This window comes from Nothoprocta perdicaria, unplaced genomic scaffold, assembly GCF_003342845.1.
Source record: "Nothoprocta perdicaria isolate Ctin4 unplaced genomic scaffold, notPer1 scaffold_67, whole genome shotgun sequence".
Taxonomy (NCBI): Eukaryota; Metazoa; Chordata; class Aves; order Tinamiformes; family Tinamidae; genus Nothoprocta; species Nothoprocta perdicaria.
Genome location: NW_020455943.1, coordinates 1,421,977 through 1,443,704, shown reverse-complemented (window position 1 = coordinate 1,443,704; position 21,728 = coordinate 1,421,977). Strand labels below are relative to the sequence as shown.

Sequence of the window (21,728 nt, the reverse complement as noted above, 5' to 3'; positions counted from 1 at the left end):
TGGAGGAGATCGGGAAAGATGCAAGGAGCAACCAAACATTCAACAGCCCTTCAAGCTGAAAGTCAAGGCCAAAACCTCAGTATTTGAAACACTAGACTACAGAATACTGTTTTTTTCTTTGTTTGATTGCTTGTTTGTTTTGGGGGGTGGGGAGAGAAGGTGGGGAGGGATGTCACATGTGCGAGCTTGCTGGGACCCTGTGCAGCACATCAGAGCTGTAGCTCCTCTTTGGGTATTTGAAAGTTGCTCCCAGGAACCCCCTCCTCACAACTCCCACATGCATGAGTTGTGATGCTCATAAATTAATAGCAGAAGAAAAATAAAGAGGGCGGGAAAGTAGGAGAGCCCTGGAGCATCTTGAGGATAACCTGTACAGCAGTCTTTTTTGTTGGTGTGTGTGTGTGTGATGAGATCCAGAAAGGCACCTCAAAACTTAAAATGTGACCTCCTCAGGCTGATTCAGAGAGCTCAGTTAGATGCCTGGCAGATGCTGCTGTCGCTACAGGGAGAGCTGGGTGCTCACGAAAGGGGAGCCACAAACTTGCAGCCAGGCGAGCAGGGGGGCTTCCCTCTGGAGTCTGACCACTGCCTGCTCCATGGGCTACTCCATGGGCTTGTGCCTGTGGCGAATGCTGCCGTGGGTCACACACAGGGAATGGGCAGAGAAACCCCTGCCGCTGCGGCCAGGCTGCGAGCCCAGCTGCCGGTCCCCAGCCCCGGCGCCCGTGTGAGCCCGTGCTCAGCATTTTAACTGAGAGTCTGAGGACACCTTGGGGGTAGGATGCCACGGCTGTGGCCTTGCTGGGACCCCGGGCAGCAAGAAAGGGAAGTTTAAGGGATAACAAGGAGAAAAGACTAGAGAAAACCTGACTCCGTAGTCCAAAAGGTCACTTTGTAAACAGGAAAGAGACTTCTAGTTTTGATCTTCCTTATAGATAAGGGTCCTTTTAAACTTCTTTCTCCTCCTAAAGCCAGTAACTGTGCAAGGTAGGACTGAAGCCTTCTTTTAGTGTCCCGTCCAGCTGGCTAATTTGTATGGCACGTTGCAGAGAGGGGAGCTGGCTTCTCTGCAGGCTGAGTGGCCACCAAGCCCCCACTCTCTCTCATCTCCAGGAGGGCTCCTGCCTTGCTAGGTTATTATTCAGGAAGGTGGCTCCCTCCCGGCACTGGGAATCAAAAGAGCTCCATGCTTTTGTGCTGGATTCAGCACTGCCACTATGAGCATATGCAGGTTTTAGGCTCCTATCTGGATCAGATTGCTCTTATTTCTGGATCACAGAGGAGTATTGACAGGAGCAACGACCATCCCGCCTGAGAAGCAGATCTAGAAGCCTAAGGCTAATTGGTTAATCGCTTTATATTTTTGCAGCGTGGACTTTCTAACTAAACTCCAACTGAGGCCTCACACTAACCTCTCTGGGCATTACTCCTAGAGATCAACCTTAAAGGTCCTAAGGTGCCTGTGCTCTCAACTCTCGCTGATTTCAAGAAACGCAGGATAATGCAGTGGAAACTGAGGCAATTCAGTATCTCACAGAAAACCCAAGATCTTGAATTCTCCATCTGGAGATGGAGCCTCTGAGAGCAAAACTCAGATGGTTTTTCAACTCACACAGCAAATGATGCCGAGTGAACACACTCAGGCAGCTGGCAGTGCACTAATGTCTGCTTAAGATGGTTAGCAATCAGCTGCTTAGCGTCTGAATCTCTATAAGTAGTTCTTTACATCGGCTATAAGGCATTAGGCAGATGCTTACTGTGTGGACAACAGATGCAAGTTACAGTGTTTCTGCTAGTAGTCATGTAATGTCTTTCTGTTGTGAAGAATTAAGGGATGAGAAATGTAAATGGAACATCTTAAACATAAAAAAGTGTTTACGCTTGTTTAAAGAAGTGTTAAAGATTTCATTTCCCATTAGAAATCCAGCAGTTTAGCAGGGTGAGTCAAATCCTGCTCCTGCTGCTGTCAAAAAATCCTGTTGACTTGGGAGGAGATTAGGACATATGGGAGGAGAATAGGACATATAGGAGAGGAGCTGGTCGTTACAAGGTCAGCCTTGGGAGCGCACAAATGAACGCCGGAATGCAAAAGGCATCAAGTAGGACAAAATCCGTAGGCTTTGAAAAAAATAAGGAGCTTGTCATTTTTTCTTCTCTTGAAAAGAGTGGGCCATGAATAAACAATTTAATGCTAAGGAAGATGCAGACTTCCTATGGAAATCTCGGAGCACCTGCCGGGCCTCGCTCCGAGTCCTCATGGCTTTGCGCCAAGTCTGGGCAGTTTTGAAGGGAAAGGTCCCAGGGAAGCGGTGGCTGGTGATGATCTTGGCTCTCCTGCTCCTTGCAGCCCTCCATAAACACACACACACACACACACACACACACACACACAGGCCGCACACATTTGCTCACACACACAGGTCCCTTCCCAACTGGCCCAACAGCCAACACGTGGCCACCTCCTCCACTGCGATGTTCTCAGGAGAAGCCCTCAGGACCCTCGTTTAAGCACTGCTAATTTACACTCTGTTGGTGCTTTTCATATTCATACCCAGAATGCTACACTTACTCTGTGAGGCAAATGGGGTCCCAAACAGTAACAAAACAAACAAACAAGCAAACCCAATGCATACAATTCAAGAGTAAATTTTGGTTAAAAGGCAAGTGGAAGGATGTGAAGCGACAACACTTGGGACAGTTACTCCAGTTTGGATTGGTAACGACAAACACTGCTTGCTCTAAAAGAGCACAGCGTAGGTTCTAAGGACTAACGGAACAATTCATGGGTGGCAGAGGAAAAACAAATTTATGATGAGTTATAATGAGCAGCACTCTCTATACAGTCTCACGGACGATTAACACAGACTTAACGCTGATCTGGAAACTCAGTATCACGGGACAGTGATGTGTCACTTGGAAAAATGGGTCTGTTTTCTGCAAGAGACATAACAGTATTTTCAGTACTGGAAAAACATTATTTGGATTTGATTTGAGTAAACTCACAAAAGATGGACTAGATAACAGAACGGATGGTGGCGATTTTGGTGTGTAGCAAACAGGGATGTCTCCGTTTCACACTGAGGTTGGCTCTACGGGTCTTTGGTGCTGCCTCCTGATTGTACCCAGTCATAGATGACCAAAGGAATGCTCACGAGGGAAAACATTATCCCCAGCGCCAAGAAAAGAGAAGCCTGGAATGAAAAGGAAGGAAAATTAATGAATGAAAAAGAAAGACAATTCATTGACATGTGATATCTTTTCTTCTCAAAGAGATCCACAAGATGATGCATCAAAGTTATCCATGAAAATTGAATAGCACTTTGATGAAGCTAACTCATAGATAACTGAGCACATTAGTATCATTAATAATTACTTACTTAACACCAAAATCATTTTTTCTACTCCCATAGATAATTGACCATATTAGTATCATTAATAATTACTTGCTTAACACCCAAACCATTTTTTTTTCTACTTCCAATTCACTTCTTAAATCGTCGTTAAAGAGGATTAAGTGAGTCCAGTTTTAGAAGCTATCAGCCCTGCCCCTTTCAAAGCCACATGCAAGTGGCTTTTCCCACTGGGAATGTGCCTATTAAAGTCCAGCCTTTTCATCCTGCAGTCTGTGGATGGAGTCCAAAGAGCAACACGGGCTTCTGCCCTTCTGTTCAGAGCAGAAAGCACTGACCACTGAGCGCTCGTGGTGCACCCAGCTGTCCTCAGAAGCTGTATGGAATTCGCAAGCCACAGAAGCTGTATGGAATTTACAATAGATCGTCTCAAAAATGGAGAATGGGCAAAAGCTCTCTCCCATGCAACACAGTATTTGCTAAACTTTGGCGTGGGAATATATGAATCTGTTTTGTCCTTTCAGTAGGAGCTCTTTCTTGGCCTCACACAAAATCTTTTAAGGCTGTGTCCCCCAGGCTGGCACATGTGCAAGGGCTTACATTTGAGCTGGCTTCCTCTGATGGAAACCCCCAACACTTGACTCTGCTCCCATAAAACAGAGCGCGAAACGCTGCAAACAGAAGGGTTTCTCCTTCAGCTCCGCATGCTGAAACGGAGAGCGCCTGGAAGAGCTGCCAGGCGGCGCTGGACGAGCACCCGGCCTCCAGCTACCGCTGCCTGCAGCATCTCTCAGCAGAGGACAACGCAGGGAGCACAGGGTGCCCTTGTTGGCACCCAGCTCCGGGAGACTCACAAGGGAGTGAAGAAAGAGGGCAAGCGAGGAAGACCACTGCCTGAAGCATGAGAAACCACCAAAAGAAGTTCACAAGTGTGTTCAGATACCAAATCAGAGCTGCTTTTAACGCTCGTACGTTTTAAGGAATGACAAAATAGAATCACACTGATTAGGAATAAACACCTACCCAAATCCTCTGAGTCCATTTTGCTCCATCTTGTTGTGTAATTTTTAAATACAGTGATGAAGGAAGAATGAAAATCAGCATATTGGCCGAGGTAACTCCTGCAAAATTGAAAAAAATGAGTTTTGCTAGTTGCTAGCAACAGCTAATTTCTGTGCTGCTAATTAGCAACATCTTTTTTAATTGCATAAAACTGTGATACCATACCTACAACTCCAAAAATATCTTTCATGGTTGGGATGAAAATGACTAACAGGTTGATGATAACCAAAAGAACAAAAGTAACCAAAACATGACGGCAGAGGTCGAATTTTGTTTTTCTAGCCAGCTCAAACAGTGATGAACGTACCTGCAGGAAGAGAGAGAATGCTGTGTCAGGAATAGTCTAAAAGCCAATTCAAAGCTTCTCAGGTCTTTTTCTTATTCAGCTTTATGTGACAATGAGGCCCTCACAGGATCAAAAGAAATTCTGGAGTCTTTTGTGTAATGCCCCTTGAAATAATCCTTGCAATTAGTTTGATATTTTGAAACTGTATGTGCATGGCTCTGAAGTAGAATATTTCTCTTTACTATGCCTTTTGTGGTTCTTCTGCACTTAAAAATGAACTTCATCTCTGAGTCTGCTCCTAGTAAAATCATGTGAAATAAGAGGGGTCCCCTGTGGATTAAATTTGAAACAGATTTAAGACCAAAAGTGATTGATTGATTTCCGGCAGAGAGAACTTTTCCAGAAGTTAGTGGGAGTGTGGTGTGGGAAAAGACTGATACAAGCTCTAATTCCTTCTGTAGCAGCAACATCACTGATTCAGAAACTTCTGAACTGTGTTTTGAGAAAAATACACCGTGTACAGACATTAGCTATTTCCAAAGCGTGTAGAGAGTACTACTTACAGTGAAGAACAGCACTGGCACTGTGAGTATCACTGCAACGATTACAGCTAAACGCACTGTCAGGATAAGGATGTCATCTTTGCTCTGGTACTTGTGAAGCAGATCCGACTGCACGTCGTCTATGGGGAAGACAGGAGGGTGAGGATTCTGGCAAACAGGCAATTAACTCACAGAAACCACTGCCTAACAATGGTCTTCTTGAACAACAAGTCATTTATCTGAGGGCAAAGGAGTATGGAGTGAAATATTCTTGAGTTTAAAGCAGCATTTTGAACCAAATCCTAATGATCCCATTATCCCAGCTTAATTCTTTGGAGACCTGGTTCAAGAAAGCATATGTCTAAGTTTAAGGTAATTTTCACCACACAAGAGAGAGACATACATCAAGATTTGCTTACATACATAAAAATAAGTAAAAGAAAAAGAAGCTATTTCCAACTGGGGGTTTCCTAATTGGGTTCTAAAGGGGGCTTTTTTACCAAAAAAAAAAAAAAAAAAAGTTTCAAATGACATAAAAATAACCACACAGCCTGCTGCCATGTGGCTGAGTTTCATACAAATGACAAGAAGGCTCAGCTAACTTAAATAAACCTCCAGCAAGAAGCAGGGCCTCTGTTCTTAAAAAAGAACAGCGTGTCGCAGGTCAGCTCTGAGCAGGACACGGCGACATGAGTGCTCAGGCCCTTCTGCAGCCCCTCGGGGGATGCCCCTCGGGGGGCCGCCATCCCTGCACGGCGGCCATCTCAGCTCGGCCCCACGTGCGCCCCGGGCTGAAGCCCACACAAAGGGGCTCCAAAATCACCTCGTGGAGGCCACGGGCACTGTTCTAACAGGGCCTCCTGAAAAAAAAGGTGTCCCTTAAGGTGCCGAGTTGGTCTCAGTGCAGGAAGCGGCAGGAAGAAGGGGCTGCTGAGGCCCACGCGTTCGCTCCGAGTCTTGGAAGACCGAGCGGCGCCGGCACAGGGAGGCTGCTGCGCAGCTCACCACAAAGGCGCCTCCTCTGCCGCCTTCCAGAGAGGCTCGGGCTCTGCTTTTGTTTGCTGGTCTTAGAAAGCTGACAGTAAAACCTAAGAGTTTTGAAACCAAAGTCCTGGAAGGGAGCTCGGGGGGCATATGCAATTTGAAATCCCAGACACATGGTAAAATCTGGTGTGCTCCCGAGGAAAGAGAGAACTGCTCTGGAGCGAAACGCCTGTGTTCCCCACAGGAAACGCTCCCAGGGAGGGATCACGCGGGAGCGGTGCTCGGTTCCCGGCGGGAGTGGGAAATGCCTTCCCACCTCCCTGCAGACCCGGAGCAGGGCGTGCAGGCCGTGCGCGCGGCCGGGTGCTGGCGCTGCCGCCAGGTAGGAAGTGAAAGGCAGAGCTCAGGGCTGAGCTTGTGCTGCTGTCAGCGAGACGAACCGCAGGGCCCAACCACAGCGGCCTTTTAGGGGAAAAGTAGCCCCTCTCTTCTGTAAATCTGAAATGTAAATATAGCGACAACGGCAACGCTCTTGAGAGCCTCACAAGCAGACAGGCAGCACTGGTGTGAGAAAAGGAACAGGCAAAAATGCTGTTCTTACCCAGGTAAGGGCTAGGAAAGTGCAACTGTGTATATGAAAGTGGAGCTCTTGCCAGAAGAAGAAAGATAAAAATGGAGGAATTTAATTTCATTTTATTTTCCTTGTCTCTCACAGCTGATTGCGCAGCTGCAAGGTTCGCACAGGCCCAGCGGAGCCAAGGGAAGGCGCCCGGCTCATCCACGTGCTCTCAGGAGCACGAATATCCCCCCGGGAGAGGGACCCAGGAGTGGGCAGTGACTCCACTGTCCCCCCTGGCAGAGGCAGGAAGCGGCCATGCCCGGCTCCGCAGGAGCTACACAGGGAACTTTATGGAGCCACCTCCCAAATCCCTTGGGCAATCGCAGCAGGGTCTCCTCCTCCTCAATGGGAAGGGGGTCACGCTGACTGACACCCACTTGCTTTCTGGGACTGCTAATTGGACCTTCCATTCCAATACATTCAATGAGTTTCCATGAAGATGTATGAGACAGCAGCAGCCCAGGTGCTGGATAAGAACAGATGTTGCTGTTGTCACTTGCAGTTTACACAGCCTCACTTCCAACAGTTTTACTGGGAGAATTTTAGCAGATGATCTCAAATTATTTTCATGCATGCAGATGCAAGGCCTCATAATCAGAATGTCATCATGAGAAAACAAATTATGAGACAGGTACACCTTCAAAAAATGCCAAGTTTTTTCTGTGTTTATTCTCTCATGCAACACGTGGCTGTCAATGAATGGTGCAATGAATGAGCAGACTGTAACTAAGGAACTGCTTTGCATACAGTGAGCAAGCCTGAAGGCTTTCGGGTGACTCTGAGCTAAAAGACAAGGATCAATTTTGTAATCTGCCCTCTGTGCCCTGAATGGCCCCCTACAAACAACCACACCACATTCTGAGATTTCCACTATACCAGGGAATGGATGTAGCTTCCTGGGCAGAAGTTGCATTTTATCCCACTTGACTTGACAGGGCTACAATATAATGTGTTCGCTTTTTTAAGTGAGCTGATATTTATGAAAAGAGAAATGGTTCAAGTGTCAGGCATAGACATAACCGTGCCTTGGCTGTGAGCTGGGACGATGCTCCACGCTTCCCTGGCTGCCTTACCAATGTGCTGGACCTAGAGCCACAGGGATCGGCTCTGGAAGCACATTTGGTCCTTTATGACAGCAGTGTCAATAAGAAAACCAAGGAGCCATGATGGCTGATTTCACACCCATTTCTGAGAACTTATTCTCAAATCAGTCTCATTTTATACTGATAAGCAGAAGCAGTTGCATGTAAATTATAACCAATGTGCACACAATTCAGGTTACGGCCCCGGAACAGAAAATTTACTAGGGCCCAGCTAATCCCCAGTTCCTTTAAACAAATCCCTTCCTCACATTGTGGGCATGCTTTTTGTAAAAAAATAGTTTTATTTGCATTTTTCATCTGCAGAGGGAAGAGAGAAAAGGATTTGTACCTTCATTTGAAAATGTTAAGGAAAATTATTTGAAAAAATATTTCAATATAAGTGAACATTTAATGTATATATTCCCTTTCATATTTGATCAGCAAAACTGTTTACTTACCATAGAAAGTCAAATAGCCAAATATGGCAGTCATAAAGTACATCACAAACATGGCAAAAAATGAGATATTTGAAACCAACTGCATTTTTTTCTGTGAACGGCTGGAGAAAGAAGGAAAAAAAAACATAAAAATGGTTGGACTGTATTTAGCTAACTGTTTAAAAATGTATTAAGTCTCTGCAAAACCATATTGATTAACTCTGGAGAGATTCATGAATATATTTTCATTTAAAACAAGAAGTTCTTTGACAGCTGCACAAGGGCTGGTGAAATGGACCTTGGTCAGGGCTTGAGCACTGTGACCGTCCTGTGGCTGCCTCCCCAGCCACAACCTTTTAAATTGAGTGAAGGGTGAAGCAGAGTGGACAGGGCAGCCTGTGAACACTTCAGTAATTGAATTAAAGGGCCAAAATAAAGGAAGAGTAAAAGTACACGCAGGAAAGAAAATAGTGCGAATGTTTGTAGAAAAACATTTGCATTCGTGTGAGTAGAAAATACTGGAGGTCTACAGACCACTGCAGACTATTATAAAACGGGTCAAGTACGAACACTTCATTTTTAGATTTTTTTTTCAAAATATTAATATTATCATACTTAAAGTTAGCCTTTTAAATGCACACAGCAGTGTCCTAATTAGACACTGGAGAAGCCACCGACGGCGCCTGAGACCGAAATCTCCTGCCCCCTGGGCACCCCTGTCCCCCGGGGCACCCAAGGGAGCTGTGCAGCTTGCGACAGGCACCTCCTGAGCTGTCCTCTCCTCCTGCCCTGCAGCCCATCCCCAGCAGCTCTGAAACGCCCTCTTTACAGAGCAAGAACTGGTCAGACCTTTCTTTTTTCCCTAGCTGTTTTTATTGGAAGCCTGAAAATGTCACAGCGCTGATCAGCCTGGCCAAAGGCCCGGCGTAAGATACAGTTAGTGACTGAAGCAGCACTTTGGTGGTATGGATCATGTCATGTCTCCTATAGGTTTCACACACACAGCCATCCTGGTAAAGATGATTTAGTGCAGGCAAGGCTGGGAATAATTTTTCCACTACTGCCCTAGATTTTTAGTTACACTGGAACAGATGCCAGTAGCTGAAATCTGCGCCTCTCCTATACAAAATAATGATCAGTACTACTTGGCTCTCCCAAACTGCTGTGTACTTCCAGAGAAAATTCCCCAAATGTTGCATTATTCTCAACCACCCCAACGGCACATCTGGGAATACAGATTTCCTAGCTGACAGCCGTGCTCCTTGGCTTGTCTGCTCTTATTAAAGCACATCTCCTCTGAATGGCAGGAATGACTCAGAGCACCTCTGCACTAAAATTTTCCATAGAAAACAGTTCAAAACAATTAACTGGGAAAAAAAAAAAAAAAAGGAAAAGGCTTACTCTTTAAGTTCGCTGTAGATTGGAAGGACTGACGGGTGGCACACGAATGCAAAAGCAATGGTGGGCAAAGCATACACGGTCTGTTCAAAGAGAGCATCGGGATAAGAGTTAAGAAGAAAACCCATTTCCCCAGTGGCATAAAGAAATGATCAGTGTTTTTCAACTACCTCAGCTCCCAACTTTCTGGACTCTTCAACAGGACATTGAGAGCCCTGTTCAGGGAAAGCAGCAGACCTGCCAGTTAGCAGGTATTTAACGCAGCATGGGGAACAGGGCTCTTGAAAGGGGAGGACAAAATCTTGACCCTGCTCATGCAAAAACACCTTTCTGACTTTGTCCTCCGAGCGCAGGGCGCCGGGTGGCTCCTGGCTCTGCTGCCTGCAGTGGGTTTCCCTGCCCAGTTAGTGCCTTGGCTGCTGCTGCAGGGCCACCTGCAACGGGGGTCACCACTACACTGCTCTGCTTGGCTCGGAGCGGGCTTTGCACAGCGGTGCTAGCGCTGAAGTCCTGAAGGCGAAGCCCATATCCAGGCTGTAAGGAAAGAGAAGAGGAACGCAGAACTTACAAACAATTGGGTAATTCAAGGTACCACACTCAGCCCCATCACTTCCCAGGCCAACAAAAGGGCTAGGAGGACTGTGGAGGGAGCGTGCGCAGTCCTTGGGGAGAGAGAGAGGCCGTTAGGTCACTGCTGGGCGCAGGGGCCTCTGAGGGAACCTCACCCACGTCTCAACCAAAAACCCAGAGGGTTCCAGCTGTGAGCATGCAGCCAAGTGACCTCAGCGCGCAAACACTTCCATTCTTCCCAAGAAACTGGTAGGAGCTGAGATCACATGGAAAACGGGCCCTTTTGTGGGGATAAAGTGAGTCAATCCCTGCGTGCGGCTTTCCCCAGCCCCCCGAGATTCCCTTGCCTCGCTCACAGGGATCCCACCGCAGCAGCAGGAGGTCTGGCATTGCCTTACAGGCAACCAGAAAGCAGCCTGGCTGCTCTGCAGTGGCCCTTCCTCACCCAGACCTGAGCTGCCTTCTCTCCCCATCAGGGGCACTGCACATCCCAGAGCTGCAGACAGCTGCCTCCAAAGGGGCCATCTCCAGAGCTCAGGTCCATCTCCAGAGCTCAGGTCCATCTCCAGAGCTCAGGTCCAGTGTGCCCCATGTGGAGGGGCTGAGCCTGCTGGAGTGCATCTATTGACTCTGAAGTAAACACTACTATTTGCTGCAGGAGAACACGACTGCCCTTCAAGGCTAGCTATGTAAAACACAGCTACACCTAAGCTAGTATTTCGCACACACCAACCTGGCTAATTCTCAGTCTCTGGGCTGGCTGCTCCCCTCTAGTTTAAAAAAAAACAGGTGTGCTCAGATTATTTTCAGCTTCTTGAACTGAATGTAGGTACAAAAATATGATTTCTGCACACACATGCTATTCTTGTGCATTCCCCAAGAATGGGGTATGGACACAGTTTAATGAATGCTTCAAGCCAACATGGCCACAAGAAGCAATCCCACTTGCGCTCCTGTGCCTTCTCCCCATGATGGCACAACCTTTTCTGCAGCTGTGCAGTCATCGAGGGAAGCATCCAGCCGAAAAGCAACCACATTTTTGCTGGATTAGCTTGCAACTGCCTCTTTTTCCTGATCCAGCTCATCACATTGCTGCAGAAACACACAGCGTGTCAAAAAGAAGAGGTTTGTGTGCGCAAGGACAGAGGGATTCCTTCTGGACTTCAGATGGGGACAAAAAAAACAGTCTTACAATTTCTGCTCAGCTACAGTCTAAAGGCTCAGTTGTAGCATACAGAGTTAGAAGAAGCAGAAAGGAAACTCTCCCAAGGAAAGCGTTTGTTGTCCGGTGGCAGCTCAGGCTCGCAACCTTAGCACAGCCACCGCCAAGGCAGCTCACTTAATCTCAGCTTCCTGGGGAACAGAGAGGCAGAGTAAGGCTGCAAGGAATTAAATTCAACATAGCAGTTTGCATAAAAATGGGGAAAGGGACTTCTTGTGCATTCGCTTTCAGGGCACGTGTGTAAGGAAGACAGAATCGGGCCCTACGTGGTAATTTTGAATGATCAAAAAAACATGGAGTGTGAGTGCATATATTATGGGTATTAAAATAAATATAATAAAAACAAACATACCTTGGAATTAAAGGTAACATACTTTGGCTTACACATATGCGTATCTTCTGAGCTATTTGATAGGGTAAGAGATGTTGCATTTAGTACCAAATCATAACAGGAAATTTGAAACTTCTTGTATATAACCTAGAAGAAGAGTAGAAAAGAGCTAATTGCTATAAGTAACAATAGAAAAATAAATTCAAATACCCAAGAAATTTTGACTATTCTATGAAGCATCTCTAATCCAGCCAACAGAGCAAGCTGAACTTACCACTATGAGGAAAAATACCATGCAGCTTAATGAAAATCCACTGGTATAGCCAAGATACCCTGAAAGAAATTCAAAAGAAACCTAATCCGTAAATATTTTCCTATGCATATCTGTTTTTCCTTCTTCTCTTTATTAGTTCAAGAAAAATTTAAACTTATTTAACAGGATCCTAAGTGTCTGGGTAGCACAAAAGCTGCTCTCTCTTCACTTCACAAGACTCCTGGCTTTCAAACACATCAGAGCTTTTATTCTGATCAGTTTGACTTATGTATTATTTTCTAATCTTTCTAAGGGTCATCTTTAGGCAGCTGGACTAACTTTACTTTTGAAAGAAGCCGTGATCATTGAAACAAACTAGAAGATGGGAAACTGCCACTGAAACGTGACCTGGATTCCCTGCCATGCAGCGAAGTCACTACGGGTTAGTTTTGCAAATGAAAGATTGCAACGTGAGTTCACTGCCAAAACATGTTATATGATTGCAAAAACACACTGTGTACTTATCAGCACCTCTGTGGACTCTGCATGGGATCCTCTGTACACGCATAGCTGTGATCCACCTGACCACTGAAAATTTATATTTTCATTTATAGAAAAATAATTAGGTTTTTCATTCCCCCAGTATTTAAACATATTCTTACAATTTTCATATAGCCAATTATAGTTAATGTGAAATAACAACTCTTAAGTGCAAATTTTGCAATCAATTTCCACAATCATATGGATGAAGCTTGTTTATATGGAATTCATCCACTGTGACAATTTAGGCCTACTTCTTCCAAGATACTCAAATCATATCTATTTCCTAGGCCAGGCAGCAGCTCAGACTGCAAGGGCAGCACAAACTCTTAAATTATATTTGGCTTGTCAGCAGCATGACATCCCACTCGCTTACTTCAGTCCCATAATGACCTTGGCATCTTACCTAAGTTTTTCAGGAGACATAAAGGGAGGATTATCCCAAATGTCACAGTGGCAACAAGAAATCGCCCATCCACATACCATTCCCTGGATAAAACATAAAAACAAAAAAACACATGAACACACCTTAAACACTCCTGGTTTCCCTTCCATTGAACCAACCACTGTTTAATTACTAGAGTAACAGCACGATCTTCAGTCTTCTTACACTAGCAGCTCCTACAGAAGGAAAGACTGGGGCCGGGTCTGATTTTAGTGGAGAACTGGAGTCTTTTAGTACCCAGTTTGTAAAACACATCACACTTTTGGCTCAGATACAGCAGCTTTTCACAGACACTAGACTAAATACTACCCTGTAATTGAAATCAGGGACTGGGGCTGCAGGTGGAGCAATATCCACTGCACCCTGAAACAAAACACCTTGTGAGGGCGAGAGGGCCAGACCCCCAGCACAGCCAGCGTGTTCACTAACCCCCCTGCATGGGTTGGAGCTGCAAACCGGAGGCCTCACACAGGCTTCCTCGAGGGGCTTCCAACCTCATCCCACCACAAAGCAGGAAAAGGGAGCACAGGCAGCGCCAGGGACTGGTCTGCGGATGTATTTTCAGTGCCCTGCCAAAATTCATATGAAAACCTCAGGAATGGGATTTCTAATTTTTTTTCTGTTGCATGACAACACATGATATAATCCAGTGCAAAGGATATTTAATACTACGAAGAAATACTACTCTGTTAAAGAAGTTGGTAAATGAACAAGTGGCAGAAATCTAAGTATAATTGTCTGCTATTGGCATATATTGAAGGATTTTATACTGTTGTCTGTTTGTTAGGCAAAATTCTGTAAAATGCTAAGAATGCAGATAAACATTTAATATCTTAAAATTATGTTGTTCCCAATGGGTGCTGAATACGTTCAGCATCTTTGAGAGTTACCTAGCGCTGTACAAGATTGGATCCTATGATAAGAGTTTTGGAAAATCCTTATTCTACAGCAAAATCTGGTGTTCACAGGCAGTGACTACTGATGACTTAAAATTTCATTTTCCTTCCCTCCTTCTTTCCTACCCAAAGCTGTCTTACCTTCTATTAGCCCACTGAGATATTTCTGTGAAAATTTCCTGTGGATAAACATGAAGAACACTCCAAATTTAACAGCTTTAAAAACATACATGTAACCGTATCTACCCAAAGTTAAATTCTAAAATCAAATCACCAAAATGAAGTCAACTTACCAAAAAGATTCATCTTTTCCCATTAGAAACTTTATGGCAGAAGGCAACTCATTTTTGACTATGAAGAGATAGCTCAACATAGCTGAAGGAAGAAGAAAGTGATTTTAGGAAATGGCAATTTTGTGGAATATGAGCAAAAAAGTATCCCGAACCTTTCCTCATATCCACCTCTGATGATGTAAGACACAGATATTCAACTGACTTCAAACTACTGATCATTCAGTACATTGTTTACATGTAAGTATACATCATTTTAAAAAGATTGAATGCAATATAGCAGCTCGAGACATATGAAGGAGATTGAAGATCCTAAGACACCAGAGAATGAGGAACCTGACTAGTTGGTAACTAGAAACAAATCCACTTTTAAAATGTTCCTGGGTTTTGCCTTTTTTATTATTTTCATACACCTATTCTCCTTTACCTCCAACATTCTGAAGAGACGTAGAACCAAAAACAATCATTTTTCCTGGAGTACCAAAGACCTGCTCGCCCAGCTTTTCATACACCATGCAGCCTGTGTTAAAAGAAATGAGAAGAATAATTAGTGTATCATCAAATACTGTTGAATCAGGAAAAAAAAAAAGTAAAAACCCTTTTCAGCTAACCATTCATCTGTGCAATTATAGCTTCCCTTTTCAAATAGAGCTTTCTCAACTGGAAGAGTTGAAACTTATATGGGAATGGAAATGATTTTTTGACCTCTACAAATGTTATATTTAGCCACCAATCACTTTTGAAATTGAAACTCTTTGGGAGACTATTATACCTCTTAATGAATCCATCCATACCCCTGGTGACGTTTTAAAGTCCTGGTATTCCCATTCTGGCACATTAGGTTTGCAACCTCAGTGACAGTAAGGTAGAAAGTCGTCTCTCCAGACAAAATTCAGCACTGCAGGATCCACAGTTCAACACTGGCAACTAAACTAGGATGACATAGCAGCACAAAGCTGTAATTTTGCTTGGTTTAAGTAAGTGAAGGCTGCCACTGGGTTATGTGCTGGTTTACAATTTTGGTGTTGAAGCTTTACAATGGTGAAGCATTAACTTCAGAGTTCTTGGTGTGCTATGTTTTTGGTAAAAGCAGGGAAAGGTGTAAATTATAACTAAAACTTCATTTTTCATTGTCAAGCTTGAGAAACACCTCTATTAATTACATTGTATTTCTGCTAAACGTTTTTTCCATCAGTGTGGTTCAGGCTGAAAAGACTGCATGTTGTGAAGAAGAAGAGAGATGCAAGAAAAAGAAAAGCTGCAGATGTTACATTCAACAGACTATCAAAAAAAATTATCTCATTGTTTGGATTTCTCTACACTTCCTTATAGCTGACATTTCGTCTTTGCAATTGTATAAACAGTAAGTTCGAGCTTAAATGTGGTGCCATCTCCAGCAGCTTAGAAACCAGAGCTTCCTTTCTGAGACTTAACAGAGCACAAATGTGTGCACAATTAGGCAGGCCCCTAATTGAAATAGGCAGTTGCTGTCATTATACACACTATAACAGTAGCTCATGTATGTCCAAATTAACTGTTTAAATATGGCAATGTTCTTATGCACAGATGATTTTCAAAATCCAGCCTCAGAGATTACTCCCTAAGGAAAGAGATTGCTGGACCTCAGAATACAAAAGCATCTAGCATTGCATGGATAATCTCTAATTTCAGTGTTTAGAAATATATTTTGCTTAGTGGACACACTTCTCTGTGGAAGAACTGTTCCCTTTTACTTTCTTCAAGGAGATCTCTTCATTAAGGCTATCAGGAATTTCATCATAGCTAATTAATGACAAAATGCATTTCCAAGTATGCTTCACGGTAAATAAAGATCCACTCTAATTCATTTAAAGTTGTTTTTGTCATATGGAGAAACTATTTGAGATGTTCAGAGAGATGTTTATTTCTTTCTCTGAAAGTGGAATTTCACTAGAGCAGAATTCATTCCTTTTTCATACATTTTTCTCTTTATAATGATGGTTAGATGCTGCTCACCATGGCATAAATTATTTTTAATCTCTTGGCTTCTGGCCCTCAAAGCATTAGGTCTTTCTGCTATGTCAGCAATGTGACAGAAACTTATCATTCACAAAGCTCTTGGCCTTATTCTTGCTCTTTACAACTGCACTGAAATAGTATAAAAATGCCGCAGTTACCTGTTTCCTTCGAACACACCAACAGGAGGTATATTGAATAAATAGACAACAGTGTCACTGAAACCAAAAGCAGCCTAGAAAGGAAGGAAAAGTAAGGCTTACTATAAGAGCTGAGGTGCAACATTGCAATGCTTTACATGTCAAGGCAGATTCTTATTGCTGCTGAAACACTTTTTATACTCTTCAGACAACGCAGAGAGCCCTAAAAATAAATGTGATCTGCGTGCTGTTCACCGTGAGGAGTGAATCAAGCTGGACTTACATGAAGCCCGATGTGCACCAGAATGCAGCCACGTGCAGCTTGCTTCACAGAGCTCGTGTTGCCTGTCTCTTCAGAGACTGAGCTAAGACTTAACCAGAGCAAGGATGCTGTGTGTATGTTCCTCACCACCCCAGCTAAAGGTTTATTCTTCCAGGAGCCAAGTGAAAAATCCCAGGGGGAAATGACCCATGTGGGGACTTCCAAGCCAAAGGGAAGCGTCTTTTCCACGTGCCCGCATCCTGGCAAGGGACTGGCGTCGCTCTCCGCCGTGCCGTGCTCCCTGGCTCGGCTTTGCGCCCGGAGGCCTCGCGGGAAGCGCTGGCCACGCTGCTCGTGCGGGGAGCTCGCAGGCACACGGCCAGCGCTGGGGCTGGGCACGCCGACCCGCATGAGCCCAGGGGGCAGCCCCCACGGCGAGCCCCAGGCGTGCCGCGCGCTCCCACGCCCAGGCACTCGAAGGCCTGGCCGTGTTTCCACGGGGTGAAACGTGAGCAGCGCTCGGGCAGCCTGCTGGCCCGGCCTCTCGCTATTGCGGCAACTGCCCTGGGGACACCAGGCGAAACAAACCTGAAACTCAGCAGAAAACAAACCGCCACCCTCGATAGGCAGCAACACGCCTCTTCCACAGCTATACCCGGGCCGAGCAGGAAGAAAAACTCCCCCTCCCTTTTGTTAAAATATTTTAGAGACACGTAATGACCCGAAGGTTTCTTGGGGCCTAAGGCGGGTGGGAAATGCAAGGAGGGGATATCGGGACCTGTTCCGTATGAGGGGTGATGACAAGGGCGCGCTTGGTGCAGGCCGAAGGGCGTTTCTCCCGGCAGCCACCTGCTGGGGACGGTGGGAAGGGAGAGGGGAGCGCGGGGATGAGCTCGCCCTGCCCCACAGAGAGGGGAGCGCGGGGCTGAGCTCGCCCTGCCCCACGGAGAGGGGAGCGCAGGGATGAGCTCGCCCTGCCCCACGGAGAGGGGAGCGCGGGGCTGAGCTCGCCCTGCCCCACGGAGAGGGGAGCGCGGGGCTGAGCTCGCCCTGCCCCACGGAGAGGGGAGCGCAGGGATGAGCTCGCCCTGCCCCACATCTCCGGCCCTGGCCCTGCTGCCGCCCGCGCTGTGGCCACCGTTGTTCGCCCACCCCACTGAGTCACTGTGGCCGCCAGCAGCTCCTGCTCCTCGAGCCTCTGTTAATATTAAAAGGCCCTGTTTTTCAGGCGCTGAGCTCATGGAGTCTCCGTGGCAGTAAAAATAACACCTCCAAGCAGCCAGGTGTTTATCCGCCCTGCTGTCCCTGCCTCCCCATGGAAGGCTGCCGGGGGCGCTCGGTGTTCCCATGGGTGCTGCATGAAACCCTCACTTGCGAGGGCCCTGGCAGGGACGCAGGTGCTGGCGCCAGAGCCGCCCCTTGGCACGGCTGGGCACGGCCACGCCGCTCACAAACTCCAACGGGAGTGGGGCCCGCGGGCCCCTTCTCATCCCGCCTGCATTTACAGATATGCTGGCAGCTACAGCACATGCAGCCTTCACCTCCCTTGAACATTTAGGGCAGGGATGGATACAGCGCTCAGGAGAACAAATTGTTCCTGCAAGGAACTGCAATGTGCATGGTCGTCCCGGAGCTGGGCCGTCCCGGAGACATGGGCAGCGCGGGCAGGCACCTGCCCTCCTGCACCGCACAGTGCGGGAGCCCTGTGCACAGCGAGCGTGGCCGTCACGCTCACAGAATCACAGACTGGCCTCGTCTGACGCCCCTGCCCAAGCAGTGCCACCTGGAACAAAGTGTCCAGGACCCTGTCGAGGTGCCTCCAGGGATGGGGACTACACAGCCTCTCTGGGCAGCTGTTGCCCATGGGCTCTCACAGTCAAGAAGTTTTTCCTCATGTTCAGCTGGAGTTTCCTGCGTTTCAGTTTGTGCCCGTTGCCTCTGGTCCTGTCACTGGCCACCACCGAGAAGGGTCTGGCCCAGAGTTTATACAGTGCGAGTTCACACGTGCTCATAAGAGCCCAGCTCAGCCTTCCTCCAGGCTGAGCAGACCCAGCTCTCAGCCTCTCCTCACATGAGAGGTGCTCTGGTCCCTTCATCACCTTCGCAGCCCTTTGCTGGAGTGGTGGCTCAGGCCAGCACCACACGTGAAGGCACCTCACATTTATCCAGCTGCTGTGCCTCTGCAGTGTGATCCCACAGAGCAGTCCTGGTGCTCCACGGTGCCACCACGGGCAGAGGGAGCTCAGTTATGGGGACTGCTCCTGTCACCTGCAGCTGGCTCGCTCCAGCTATAGCCTTCTGTGCCATCTTACTGCAGCAAGGTTTTCCATCCTTTTGCATCAAAGAAAAGATGCTCTTCTTTGGCCATTTTGCATATCCTGTGACAAGAATATGGGATCTGGACTGATCCAGAGTCATGATATAGTGTACACTTCAGACTGCAGCAGTCCTAAAGACGTGAGAGAGGAGATCAAGCTGCATCTGTTTCTTTAGTGCTTAAAATGCTCCTTTACTTTTTCCACCTCTATTTTCTGCTTTCCATAGCGCTGCATGCCAGTGCTAGCAGACAGGCTCCCTGGGCAGAGCGACCTTGATGCACTCCAGAATTCTGCACCTTAACAGCAAGTGCTTTCTCACATGCAAAAAGCAATGAAGTTATTGCTAGGACTCTAATCCCTTATAAAGCAGAAATGGTTCTAAGATCTACCTGATGATAGAAACAGCAGAACTACACTTTTTTGGGGAGGAAAAAATGCACTGAATCAAAGTGTGAAGAAAATGTAACAATCTTGATGGACTAGATTTAACTCTGACACTGTGGCAAGATAAAAGAATAATTAAAGCAGTTCAGTTTTCAGGCCTAACTGCAGATCCCACCCAAAGACCCTGCATCTCTAGGCTACAAAGGGGAAATCCTTGCTAGCCTGGCCAGTTAGTTCCTGCTGGCTTCCTCACCTTTGATCTCCAGAGGCTGGTCTGGCTCGAGGCCAACAGCTCTAAAGGCACTATGAAGCCAAGAAAACCAATTACCCACTCTTAAATCCACACAGTTAACTCTGTGGAGAACAATGCTGTTATTTACTGCATAGCGTCTCAATAAAACATTCACCTTTGGCAGTTTTTGATAAAATGTTCTCGTACAGAACTACACACACACTGCTTGCACCAGGAGAAGCCCAGTCACTATCACAGACATTAAGAAGTTTTCTGGTGTTCAGATTCAGTGTTCTGGTTTTCTGGTTGATCTTGTTCACTTAAAGCCTCCCTGCCCTTGCACATCCTTTAAAGTAAACCCATTTCACTGAAGCTCTCATGAAAATCTGTGTGTTTGCTGAAAGAAAGAGAAGAGGATGGGATTATTTCTAGGAAACTAGAGCAGTAAGAAGAAATTGTGGGTGCAGGATGATGACCTTTTGTGAAGCACATGTAAAAATCACTTCTTCTTAACTGAGACACTATTATTTCTGAAAAGAGGTAACAGCAGTTTTGCAAACATCAGACTGTGCTCTCAGAGGTCTGCTTATTATAACATGGGTGGAATATCACTTACATGTTAGACTACTACCCCAAAATACCCAGCAAACATGAAATCAATTCAGTCCCTCTTTGGAAGAAAGATTAAATTAAAACTGGGCTCTCTAAATTAGAACCCATCTTCTCTATAACCTAGCTTAATTACAACATAATTATGAGACTGCACATTCCTAATGTTGGTGGTTTAACTCTTTGGATTATTCCCAGATTTTAGCCAAGCACGGTGAATTACATAGTAGCAGCATGGATGTTGGTACCCTGGCACAAAACCCCTGCTTTAAGTACTGCTTTGGCTATTCACTTTGTACTATACAGCGCTTCCATTAAATGTTTCTCCAAAATCGAACAAATAACAAAGCCCTAGATTTTTTAAATGTCATTCAAGAAATGACACCTCTTTAGAAATGTCTGTAAATGTTGAACTGTTCTCGAATATTGTAAGTTATTATATTTCTTCCCTCAATGAACATGTATTACTGGAAACTGTGCACAATTCCCAACTGATTTCTTAACAATCACTTTTCACAATGAAATGTTCATACTGCAGTCCAAAATAACACACTATTCTGCATCTTAGTCATTCCTTGGCACTGTTTCATTTTTAAACTATAAAATTCTCCTTTGCAAAATGCTTTTTTTTTTCTTTTTCCCTTCAGTGTGTGGAGCTGAGTGCCTCAAATCCTTTTTCACACTAAAATCTTGGCTATATTTATGTTAGCTTCTAAGGCCTTTCACATAGCAATCTGAAGAAACTCTGGGAGTGAGATGAAAATACAACATGTAACATATAAATGAGTAAAGATATCTTGATAAAAAAGGAAGATATTGTACAATACATGATGAAAGCTCTAGAGCTCCTATAGCACAACTGTGAAGCAGGTACTATCACACTATAACTATTGCTTCAGAATAAATTTGCTATTCTAATATATGTGTAATTTGTAGACCCTGGGGAAAATATTGGCTAGGATAAGTCAGTAGAAATAACACAGACTTAATTTACTCTAGAACTACAATTAGTGGCTTTTCTTTCACAATGTTGCATAAAAAATATGCTTGAAACTTGTAACTAACATTTTTAAACTTGATCATTGTACTTGAGTATTTGAGTCCGTCTTTAGAAAACTAAACAACAGACATATCCATCAGTGCTCCTCAAACCAAGCTATTCACACAGGTTCATTACGGAGAAGCAAAAAAGCACTTCATGTTTTAAATGGACTATAAATCACCCCACTTGCTTGCAGTGCACAAGTTCTTTAATCACAATGAAATTGCACAGAGACCTGCTACTTAGCACACAGATACTTACAAAAAAAGGAGAATTCCCGTGTTGGCCAGTGCAAAAGCGAGGCCTAAAATTCCACTGCCCATAATTGCATTGCTGAGATTAAAGACAGACATTCCCAGTGAAGTAGTTCCTGGAATCTGGAAAAATGAAACGTACACATATAAGCAGCAGCTTGGAACACAGCAGAGAAATGCATCTA

The 21,728-nt window shown here is 45.4% G+C and overlaps 1 protein-coding gene across 2 annotated transcripts in view; it reads right to left on the bottom strand.

The window, feature by feature from the left end:
• Positions 1 to 21,728, bottom strand: part of SLC38A1 (solute carrier family 38 member 1) — a 40,507-nt gene that overhangs the window by 3,015 nt on the left and 15,764 nt on the right. Inside the window, exons 4-16 of one of the 2 annotated variants that reach the window (XR_003251102.1) lie at positions 21,551 to 21,666; positions 16,464 to 16,537; positions 14,735 to 14,827; positions 14,311 to 14,392; positions 13,083 to 13,165; positions 12,158 to 12,216; positions 11,905 to 12,030; positions 9,764 to 9,843; positions 8,384 to 8,484; positions 5,262 to 5,380; positions 4,578 to 4,719; positions 4,374 to 4,471; positions 3,004 to 3,191 (exon numbers count right to left, since the gene is read on the bottom strand). Coding sequence is in view for 1 of the 2 variants with exons in the window: in XM_026050260.1 (XP_025906045.1) it covers positions 3,090 to 3,191; positions 4,374 to 4,471; positions 4,578 to 4,719; positions 5,262 to 5,380; positions 8,384 to 8,484; positions 9,764 to 9,843; positions 11,905 to 12,030; positions 12,158 to 12,216; positions 13,083 to 13,165; positions 14,311 to 14,392; positions 14,735 to 14,827; positions 16,464 to 16,537; positions 21,551 to 21,666 (1,275 nt within the window). In the remaining variant the exon portion in view is untranslated. Of the gene's footprint in view, positions 1 to 2,616; positions 3,192 to 4,373; positions 4,472 to 4,577; positions 4,720 to 5,261; positions 5,381 to 8,383; positions 8,485 to 9,763; positions 9,844 to 11,904; positions 12,031 to 12,157; positions 12,217 to 13,082; positions 13,166 to 14,310; positions 14,393 to 14,734; positions 14,828 to 16,463; positions 16,538 to 21,550; positions 21,667 to 21,728 lie in introns of those variants that run through there. The other variant, XM_026050260.1, reaches the window with a different exon arrangement.